This window comes from Vicugna pacos, chromosome 13, assembly GCF_048564905.1.
Source record: "Vicugna pacos chromosome 13, VicPac4, whole genome shotgun sequence".
Lineage (NCBI taxonomy): Eukaryota > Metazoa > Chordata > Mammalia > Artiodactyla > Camelidae > Vicugna > Vicugna pacos.
In genome coordinates this window covers 41,713,967-41,724,990 of record NC_132999.1, presented here as the reverse complement: position 1 = coordinate 41,724,990, position 11,024 = coordinate 41,713,967, and the positions used below count along the sequence as shown (strand labels likewise).

Below are 11,024 nucleotides of genomic sequence, written 5' to 3'. Positions count from 1 at the left end.
ATAATGCTCCTATGAACATCAACATACATGTCTTTGTATGGAAATATGCTTTCACTTTTCTCAGGTACCTTCCTAGGAGTGGAACTGCTGAGTTACATGCTATATTTATGTTTAACTTTATAAGAATCTGACAATTATTTTTCAAAGTGGCCATAACATTTTGTATTCCTCAGCCATGTATGAGAGTTCCAGTTTCTACATGCTCTTGCCAACACTTGGTATGCCTGACTTTTTGATTATAGCCATTCTATTGGATGTATAGTGGTATCTTTTGGGGGTTTTAATTTGTATCTCCTTAATGTTGAGTATCTTTGTATATGCTTATTAGCCATTCGTGTATCTTCTTTGGTGAAATGTCTTTTCGAATATTTGGGGGCAGGTGTTTTGAGCATGGGCTTCCTTCTACGGAAAATGGAAGGGACACCCTCCTCCCAGGATTGCAGAGAGGAATCAATGAGATCACGCAAAATGCTATGAAAGCACTCAATAAAATGGTAACAGACTTTTAGGTGGGGCAACAACCGGAAGTCCTCAAATCTTTTGCATATCCTCCATCAAAAATACTTGGAGTGAAGCCCCACGTGGTTTCATACCCTGTGAAGCAAACCAGGCTTGTTGGCGTCTGTGCGGCTCCAGGAGGATGCCAGCTGAGGGTTCTCCCAAAGCTCTGACCATGCTGTTAAGCAGGACTGCTATCTGCATCTCTGCTTTGAGGGCAGTGACCACGTGCTTCATACACACCTTGAGCTCCAGGATCACCTTCTCATCTGCTGTACCTTTTTACTTTGATGAGCAATCATTTCTGAAAATTTCAATACTTCAAAGACCTACTCATCATCTCCCTCCTCCAGCCACTCAGACTTGAAATCTGAGTCTTAGCTTCCAACTCCCTCCCCCTGGGTCCTATTATCAGTCACTAATTCTGCTTTTTCTACCAAAATCTTTCTCACACGTATCTCTTCATTTCTTTCTCTCTGCATGACTGTCAGTATTAACAGCTTTTTTGTCTCCTCTACCTGCCTGGCTGCTAGGCTAAATTTCAAAAGACACCACTTTCAGTATGACACATCCTGTTAGTGTCTCCCTACTATTTGGTGGATCACAGGCGAAATGCCTTGGAGTGGCATTCAAGGCTGTCCGCTCTGGCTCTAACTACCTTTCTAGAGACACTTCCTGCACTCCCCAGTCCAGCTGAACTCAGCTCATCAGCGTGGCCCCTGTATGGAGCACCACCTCCTCTTCCTCATAACCACACCCAGCACTGGAAAATCTTGCCTTATACCAGGCTCAGGTCCTTCCCACACCTTCTTGAGCCCATTTTTGTTCCTTTCAGAGCCAAGTTTTAAAAAGCGTAGTCTAATTAAACTTACAAGCTTTTGCACAGCAAAGGAAACCACAAACAAAATGAAAAGACAACCTATGGACTGCGAGAAAATATTTGCAAACGATAAGACCGACAAGGGATTAATATCCCAAATATACAAACAACTCATATAGCTTAGTATTTTAAAAAACCCAATAAAAAAATCGGCAGAAGACCTAAATAGACATTTCTTCAAAGAAGACATACAGATGGCCAACAGGCACATGAAAAGATGCTCAACATTGCTAACTATTAGAGAAATGCAAATCAAAACTACAATGAGGTATCACCTCACACCAGTGAGAATGGCCATCATTAAAAAGTATATAAGTAATAAATGCTGGAGAGGGTGTGGAGAAAAGGGAGCCTTTCTACACTGTTGGTGGCAATGTAAATTGGTGCAGCTACTATGGAAAACAGTAAGGAGATTCTTTAAAAAACTAAAAATAGTTACCATATGATCCACCAATCCCACTTTTGGGCATATATCCAGGTAAAACTAACTCGAAAAGATACATGCACCCCAGTGTTCACAGCAGCACTACTTACAATAGCCAAGACATGGAACCAACTTAAATGTCCATCATTTGATTAATGGATAAAGAAGATGTGGGGGGTGTGTGTACACACACACACTGAAATACTACTCAGCCATAAAAAAGAAATAATGCCACGTGCAGGAACATGGATGGACCTAGAAATTATATTAAGTGAAGTAAGTCAGATAAAGACAAATATCATATAATAGCTCTTATATGTGGAATCTAAAAAAAATGACACAAATGAACTTATTTAAAAACCAGAAATAGACTCATAGACATAGAAAACTATGGTTACCAAAGGGGAAAGGGGTGGGGTGGGAGGGATAAATTAGGAGTTTGGGATTAACATTTACACACTACTATGTATAAAATAAACAAGGACCTACTGTATAGCACAGGGAACTATATTAAATGTCTTGTAATAACCTATAATGGAAAAGAGTCTGGAAAAGTATATATATGTATAATTGAATCACTTTGTTGTATACCTTTAACACAACATTGTAAATCAACTATACTTCAATAAAAAAAAATTAAGAGTAGTCTACACTCACAACCTTAATTTCTGTAACATCCTCATTCCCCACCTCACTGTAACTGGGTTTAGCTCTCTCCACTCCACTGAAACTGCTCCACAGAGACTTTTTGGTCTTTAACTGACATCTCAGCATTGGATACTACACAGTAGTTGAAAGCTGGCAGCCCAAGGCTTGAACTGATTTTGCCTGTTCTGTGCACTATCTTAAAAGGGACTAGAACTAGGATGGGAATGTAACAAGCAGCTTGGTGTCATTATCCTACACCTGGCTGTCCTGCATTATATTACCTGCCTGGTTGCTAATGGCATGAGTTCACTATAGTGTAGATTCCTCCCAGAGCTGCTCAGACCACTTTTTGCCCTAGGCAGTGTGTTATAATGAATGGAACATGAGCTTTGGAGTCAAGACAGATGTGGGTTTGAATCTTTGCCTGTCTCTAACCAGCTGTGTGAATTTGTTCTAGTTGCCTAACCTCTCTGAGCCTCAGTTCTCTCATGGTAAAATGAGGATAATTAAGCCAATATGGGGGCAGGTTGGTAAGGTGGTTTTAAAGATGAGATGAGATAATGCACCTAAGGCAGCACTTAAAACAGTGCCTTTCCTGTAGAGCCTGTTTCATGACTGTGTGAATGTGCGTTCCTTCTCTCTCCTCCCCACCTGTTGGCACCTCTTACCTGTTGGCACCTGGCCCCCCAGCAAAGTATCTCTAAATAGCTGTGTGCACTCTGACTCCTGCCCCCATAAAAGGCCTTCCCTCCTGTTCCAGGAGGTGGTATCTGACCCTCATCTCACCTTTGATTCTGCAGGACCCCAGGCTCTCTGCTACGCCATGACCCCACCCTGACCTGACCCCTGACTCAGGCTATGCCTCAGAGATCATCCTTCCCATCTAGACATGGCCCTTTTTTCTGCCTTTACATTCCACTCCTGGGCAATTTCACTCCCTCCAGTGGCTTCAGTCACCTTAAACGTTAACTCCCAAACCTGTCTCTAATTTCCATCTGCTCTTTGGACATCACTTTCCCACATCTTCCTTCTGACTTTCCTCAGTGGCTTTCCTTCTTACTCAGAATGAAGTCTGAAGTCTCCCACAGTGCTATGGACTGAATATTTGTCCTTCCCACATTCAAAGGCTGAGGCCCTAACCCCCAAAGTGATGGCAGTTGGAGATGGGAGTCTTTAGGAGATAATGAGAGTTAGATTAGGTCATGAGAGTAGGGCCCTCAGGATGGGATTAATGCCCTTACAAGAGGAAGAGCTCTCCCTCCCTCCCCATGATTACATAGTCAGGAGGCAGCTGTCTGCCAGCCAGGAGGAAGCTGTCTGCCAGCCAGGAGGATTCTTCACCAGAAACCGAGTCGGCCAGCACCTTGATCTTGGATTTTCCTAGTCTCCAGAACTGTGAGAAAATTCATTTCTGTTGTTTAAGCCACTCAGTTTACGGTGTTTTTAAAATGGCAGCTTGAAGAGACTAACACACCCCCAAAGCTCCGTATTATTTGGTGTCTACTTACCCCTTTGACCTTTTATTTTCCTACTCGTTTCTCACTCAGTTTTGGACACACTGTCTTTGGGTTCTTCAAACATGCTAAGCAAGGCCTTGGCACTCAACTTGGTGAGTGGTTGGGCTTTGTGAGAAAGGGGTTATCCATAACTCCCCGGAATTTATAAGCAATGTTTTGTATGTGTGCTGTGTCTAAGGGACAGGACTTGTAGCTTCTGTCAGATTCTCAATTCGAACACCAATACCTCTCTCCCCCAAACAATAATCGCTCTGCTCTCTCCCCCTCCCCCACACCACAGGCGCCTATCTGAAACAGACTTGCTGCTAGCTATCACCCCTCCTTTAGTTTCAAAACCATACCTGTGTCCCCACTCCCCAGAGGACCGTGCACAGTCTCCTCAGCCAGCACGTGAAGCCTCTCATACCCCAGCTTCAGCCCACCTGTCCAGCTCTACTGCTCTCTGAACATAGCACGCACCGGTCCACTCTGCCTTTGCACTTGCAGTTCCTCCTGCCCAGGATGCGCTCCTACCCCATTTCTGCCCGGTGAACGTCCACTCACCCTCCAGGGCCCTGTCTACAAGGCCGCTCCTACGCTGGCCTCCTCACCCGGCAGCCAGCCCACCACACTTCCTCTGTGCTGCTGTGCACTCAGGCTCGCCGCCACCGAACGTCACCTGGACCACAGGGAGCTGTTTACACGAGTGTGTCTGAGGTGTGTTAGAGAAGAATGTGCCCTGTGGTGTGTGAAGGTAGGGACTCTGCCTCACACCCCTGGGATCCCAGAGCTGCATGGAAGAATGAATTCCTCCTCAGGCAAAGCACCCCGCCTTCTCTACTGCTATTCTTCAAGGCAGCAAGACTTAACTTTAACAACCTTTATTGGTTTTCTTTGGTTGCCTCTGGTCTGGCTTTGAAAGGGCTCTTTGGGCTCTTCTGGCCTTGTTCCCGGGCTGCTGCAGCTGCAGCTTTTAAGGCCCTTTTTTGCTTCTTTAGCTTCTGAACTTCCTGGAAAACCTGGGGATGAAGAGGGGCAGGAAAAGACTTGTAATGCTATGCAAAACCTCAGACTCGGAGCTGCTGGGATGGGGACTCCCCTAGATGGTCACCTAGCCTTTCTCCATGGGGTTGGTGGCCTGCGAGCCCTCACAAGGCCAGCTCCCTTCTGCTCCCTCCACCCGAGTCCTGGAATGGGACCAACCAAAGCAGCAATTCTGACTCGTACCCGAATGCACAGAGCCTTCTTGGCCGCCAAGCGGCGGTGAGCCCTTCGGTGGTGCAGAGGGGGAGGGGTGTACTCAAGGCCCAGCTCCCTGCATGTCTTCTCAAAGACAGCATAGTTGGTGTTTCTGAGGTTTTTGAGCATCTTTTTCCTCTGGTCAATGCTCATCTGCAGATAGCGCTTGTGGGCTTTGTCCTGTGTGAAGAGTCGGTCCATAAATAAGTGGTGTGTCACTTCACAGTAACAGAGGATGGTCATCTTATCACAGAGTTGAAACTTCCCAACAATCTCAGCAAGTATTATTGCAACTCTGAGGTAGGTATTGTCATTGTTATTCGTATTTTACAGATGAGAAAATAAAGGCTCAAAGATACTAACTGACTGACAAAAAGTCCCAGAACTATAGTAGGTCAGGACCTGGTGTGAGGTCAGGTCTTGAATCCGGGTCTGAGGGTCTGACCTCAGATCTCATGCTCCTTCCCCTATACCACCCACACAGCCTCTCCACAGCTCAGCAAACTGTCAGCTGGGGTGGAGAAGAGGGAAGGCCTAGGAAGACCCCTGCCAGGCACTGCTCCTTCAGTGGGGCTGGTGTTCCAAACTCCAAATGAACAAAACTGTGATCTCCAAGGAGCAGGCTTAACTGGTTCCAGGGGACATGAGGTGCCAGGCATGAAGTCAGACCAGTCTGTGTTCACGACTATGTGTTTATTAAAAATACCAGCAGTTGCCTAGTGACAGCAGCTCTGTGCCTGACATGGTGCTGAGATCTGGCAGAATGGTTAGGGATGTGGGTCCTGGAGCAAAACCCCCAAGTTTTAAGTCCTAGCATGTCCTTTCCTAGTGGTGAGCCTTGAGGGAGAACTTCATCACCCCATGCCCAGATTCTTCTTCTGTAAAATGGAATACAAAGATGAATCTAAGGGCTAAATGAGCTGATGCATGTATTTAGCAGGAGGCCTAAATATATGCGTCATGTTGGCTGCCATTATGACTTCACACAGACCTTCAGCAGGGACTCTTATGACCCCCATTTGACAGACAGGAGAACTGAGGCTGGGACACGTAAAGTCACTTCCCCAAAGTCACACAGCTGGAGAGGTGGCAGTGGCAGAGCTGGGATTTGAACCCAGGGCACTCTGAAACCCATTCATGCATCCAGCAAATGTTTACTGAGCACCCACTGTGTGCCTCACACTGTGACTGAGCTCTAGAGCTTGTGATCCTGACCATCCGTGATGCTCAGCACTGCCCTGTACGGCTCCTGCTCCCCCCGGAGGCAGGAGGGAAGTGAGGGGCATGTGCTCAGGTGCTGGAGCCACCTGGCTTCTCCATCTGCTTCTCTGGACCCAGACACTTCAGTGCTCAGACTCCTCCCCCCAGGTGCTGGTGTTTGCTGTGAGCCGGGCCCGAGTTTTACCTTCCGATGTTTCTGCATGTGGTCTTCATAACTGTGGATCTTGACAGTCAAGGCAACAACTGAAACCACAAACCACAGAAGATGAGAGCCGGGCACAGAGGAAGGAAGGGCCCAGACCTCGGTTATGTTTTAAGACCTCAAGGAATAACAATCACCAAAGCTCTTGCACGGCTCTCTACCACCCCCAACGCACTCTGAATTTCATGAGCTCAAAAGACTTTGGATTACCTTTCCTTTAGAAAGCAAAGCCCAGGGAAGGGAAGTTCCCTAATCTTACGAAGGCATCATCCCTAAACCTGAGCAAATAGCATTTTTAACGGTAAAACTTTAGTCTTCCTATTAAATTCAGGAATTTGCATGGGATGCATGCTATCATGGTTAATGATCCAACCCTGCCCCGGAGGTCCCATCCACTGCAATAAGATTCCCAAACTGTCAAGGACTACTCCTTTCGCTCCCCTTCCAGCTGCCAACTTTATCTCTGTGTTTTCATAATGAGTTATCAGAAATATCAGCTCCCACTCATCTAAAGCCCCAGGATATCCTTCCTTCAGATATCTTCTTATTTGACTCAGGCCTGTAAGGCAAAGATAGGGGAAAAGGCAAAAGCAGAAGGTGGCCCCAAGGAGAGGCCATCACTACAGCAGGCCCCTTCAGTACACACGCTGGGTTCTGGGAACACCATAAGAAGTGTGGTGGGAATGCTGGCCCTGACCACATGTCCCTTCACTCCACCTTAGCTGCAGGGTGGAGACAGACAGAAAGACAAGCTCTGGTTCCTGAGGAATCTTGCCTGAGAGCACACAGAGGGACGAGGCAGGACCCAGGCACTGACAACAGCATCACAGGACTCAGGACACAGAGTCCAGCTTTCATTGCCCTTGGTCCTTCCTGTCTCTCCCTTTATCAAGCTGCATCTAATAATTAGTGTATTTGTAGATGAGGGGCCTGGATCAAGTACCAGCTAGCAGACTCCCCAATCCCCCCACTCCCCAAGGGCCCCCTGACCAACTTCGAGCCTCCAGGGATCTGGTGTCCTCAGGATTTTCCGCCACTTTGTTCATCAACAGAGCTTTCTTGATTTTTAGCTTCTCCTTCTGTTGAAGATAGAGACAGAGAATCTGTGAAGTCTGCCACCCCCTAAGAATGAGCCCTCAGACCTCCAAGGCCAGGGCTGCAGTCATAGCAACTAGGCCATAAGGCTCAGGGCCCAACTTCACTCTGCTTATCAGATATGGCCTCTGGGCCAACCACATGGCTATCCACATCTAGGTGAGCCCAAGGCCAGTGCCACTGACAGGAGAAATGGCTTGTTGGATGAATGCCCCCAGACCTTGCCCATTCGTTTGGGCATTAGATCTTTATTGAGTACCTATTGTTTGTCAGGTGCTGAGGGTACATGGGGGAAAAAGACTGTCCCTGCCCTGGAGATGCCCAGCCTGGGGGTATTGACTAGTGGACACAGAATGACATTGGGATAAGTGCTGTGACTTGAGAAGCATGGATAGGAGGTGTTCCCAGGGTAGGAGGAGTCCCAGACTAGAGGACTGAGAGAGGCTGAGGTTTGGCAAAGGCTACTCACCTGGTTGGCCATTTCCAAAGATAAGAGTCTTTTCACAACATCATCAACCCTGTGGAGAAACCACAGCAACAAAGGATGAGTGTGGGAGGAGAGGGGGAAGGGGAAGCAATGCCATTTTAATTTCAATTTGAAAAGCAAGGATGACTGAAAAATTTCTTTTATAACATATGAGTCTCTGGATAGGGGCACCACTTTTCAGGGATTAAAAGTCCACATGGATCTGATTTGCTGGGCTGAGAACATGGAACAAGGTGATAACTACAGAAAATGGGCTGTCAGCTCGAGTGTTCTAGGCTCATCACAGGGAGGGCACACAGACGATTTCCATTTTAGCTGGAATATGGTTCAGTCTGTCTCGAGGCACTTCAATTCTACAGTCACTGCTTCTTTCTCATGTCACATTGCACAGTGGGAGGGACTGGACAGGAGCTGAGCAAACGATCCTGGTTCTGGTGTCTTTCAGCACTGGATTCAAACTCTAGCTCTGCCCCTTAGGAGCTATACGGCATTGGGCAGCTAGATAATCTATAAAATGGGGACACTATTTCTTCCCTCACAGGATCAAGAGAGGAGAGATTCCTATAAAGACCTGTAAGGCATGGTGCTTCCTAGTATCTCACGGTAGAGGGTCTTCACCCAGAGCACAAAGACAGCAAGCAGCTGAGCTCCATCTGCGCCTGCTGCCCACTCACCCTCACCATGCCTGGGCTTCCACAGTTCTCTGCCTCTTTCCATAATCAACTTCAGATTCAGCAGGCCTCTAACTCGAAGCCCTCTCCTTGCCAATCTTCCCAGGGCCCCTTGCCTCATCAAGGAGATTTCTTCCTGCTTACTTCTCAATTCCAGGGATGTCCTGGTAGTCCTTGAGCAGCATAGAAGGGGCCAGGTCATCATCTTGGCTGGGCTGGACTGTCAAGTGTAAGGAAAACACCCAGAGTCAACTCCCAGACTTGGCTCTTCTCACCAACTCTTTCAGAGACATCCAGGGTCTCAAGCAAGGGAGAGGATATCTCTGGGCTCAGTTTCCCCTCTGCAAACCCTGTGGGCATCTGCCTTGGTATTTCATGCTGGGAGATGGCCTTTCCCAAGACTCTGTACTGTGCCTTCACTTCTCACACACCTGTCTGGCTCTACAGTTACCAGATCTCCCACTAGGATGGGTCTCCTGTGGATGGACTGAGTTTGACCCCCTTTGAATCCCCCATAGTCTGGTCCATGGCCCAGCACAGAATAGGCACTCAATAAAAAATCACTGGCTGATTGCATGAATGGGATGAGGGGGTTGTGGAGGAACCCCTAACTTTAGGACGCCTGAAATGTAAGCACCAAACAGAAACCACAGGAAACCCTCAGCCTTGGTGTGTACCTCCCTGTCGTCCCTTGGAGGTGCAGGAGAGGCACAGGGGAGATCAACTTGTCCTTTCCGGTCAGACCCTGCTTTGCTGCTATGCGAATAATATTAAGATCTAGTAAGATAAATCTGAATAGCTGTGCAGACTGCCTAGGAATGAGAAACCAGGTTCTCCACCTAGAAAGGGCTGACACAGAGTGCTATGTTCTAGCTAAACCTGGGTAGTGCCAGCCATATATTCCCTCTAGCTAGCTCATTTCCACACACACCAGTCTAAAGGCTCCCCTCCCACCCTCCACCTGCCATTCCTCAGGCTTCAGGCCTACAGCTTTGTGACAGCTGGTCGGAAGGTGGGGTGTCTTCTTCGCAAGACCTCTGGCCCATCCCTCTGCGCACCTCACCTAGTGGCTCTAATTAGCCACCTCTGTCCCCTTGGCCACTCCAAGCCGTCCAGGCAATTTCTTTCCCGCCCCAAGTCCCACCCAAGACCTCCTACCTGGTTTCTGGGTGGCATATCCGCGGGCAGCCTGGAGGATGAGACCTATGCAGAAGAAAGAGTGCTGAGGCCCGTTTCCTCAAAGAGTCCAGCCTCGATTCTGGTCTACTGCTCTCGCATTACCCTTTCTCCATGGTCTTGGAGCCTGTGCGCCGAACTGCCGCCCGATTTCTTCCGCACCCCGATGCCGCATGTCTCTCCCACCTCACTTCTTCCCCACTCACCACTCCTCCTTTCTCCCGCTGCTACACTCCCCCCACCGCCTCGCCATTCTTGTCCCGCGTACCCTGTATCTTCGCCGAACTGCATTTTCCTACTCCCAATGCCGAGCTTCTCGGCTCCTCACCTCCAGGAGGTGAGGGAAGGCCCCGCGGGACGGAGGAAAGCCTGGCACACGTTCCTCCCGGCAGCCCGAGGACTGGCACCTGGGTCACTGCTTGGGTCCGAATCGAACTAAGCGCCCTCCACGCCGCCCTCAGCATGGTGACTTTCGACCCCTGCGTGGCTCGCCCTAAGGCCGCCGTCGCCTTCGCGGTAGGGACTCTGTTACATGGCCGCCGCCATGTTGACTCAGGCTCGACCAATCGAGCGCAGTTGCGAGACCGGAGCAGATGAGGACCGAGGTGATGGATTGGAAGGCAGGATGCCTTGATGAGGAGGAATTCGGAGTTGGATCAAGGGAGAGAGGTTTGTTGAGCGAGAGTGGGAGGTTTGGTCGTTGCCTGGCCTCCTTAGTGGTGTGTGGTCCTGTGTAAACTCTAAGATGCCACTTTTTCTTGAGCATGCATCCCACCCATAGTCCCACTCTGCTGTCCTGAGCTCAGGCCCTAGTTATCTTGGAGGCTTTCGTGGGGCCTGTTGTGGTCTTCTTCCCCCAACCAAGTATTTCTACTCCCTGTCTCCCCAGAATCCAGGCTGGGGCCCTGTAAGAACTAGGTTTCAACCTCTTTTTTGGCAGCCTTGCATCCTGGTGATTAAGGTCGCTGAGTTTGGACTGCCCTGGGC

At 48.6% G+C, this 11,024-nt stretch overlaps 2 protein-coding genes across 20 annotated transcripts in view; one reads left to right on the top strand and one right to left on the bottom strand.

Moving 5' to 3' along the window:
- LOC107034401 (uncharacterized) overlaps positions 1–11,024 on the top strand; it is a 161,863-nt gene that overhangs the window by 804 nt on the left and 150,035 nt on the right. For 5 of the 18 annotated variants that reach the window (XR_012079284.1, XR_012079291.1, XR_012079280.1 and 2 more), the window contains exon 1: positions 10,623–10,706. The exons of 10 other annotated variants lie outside the window; for them this stretch is intronic. The gene's annotated coding sequence lies outside the window, so the exon portion shown is untranslated. Of the gene's footprint in view, positions 1–3,735; positions 3,846–10,622; positions 10,707–11,024 lie in introns of those variants that run through there. 3 more of the 18 variants (XR_012079288.1, XR_012079293.1, XR_012079282.1) reach the window with 1 other exon arrangement.
- MRPS15 (mitochondrial ribosomal protein S15) lies at positions 4,812–10,611 on the bottom strand. 2 transcript variants are annotated; one of them, XM_072974753.1, is made up of 8 exons: positions 10,306–10,611; positions 10,020–10,064; positions 9,006–9,081; positions 8,173–8,221; positions 7,603–7,687; positions 6,591–6,649; positions 5,174–5,365; positions 4,812–4,965 (listed from the first exon to the last, which is right to left on the bottom strand). In XM_072974753.1, exons 1-8 carry the CDS (start codon positions 10,499–10,501, stop codon positions 4,828–4,830), a joined length of 840 nt encoding a protein of 279 aa, XP_072830854.1. In that variant the 5' UTR covers positions 10,502–10,611; the 3' UTR covers positions 4,812–4,827. The 2 variants fall into 2 exon arrangements, with proteins under 2 accessions (XP_072830854.1, XP_072830853.1); XM_072974752.1 differs by having other exon boundaries at positions 10,366–10,611.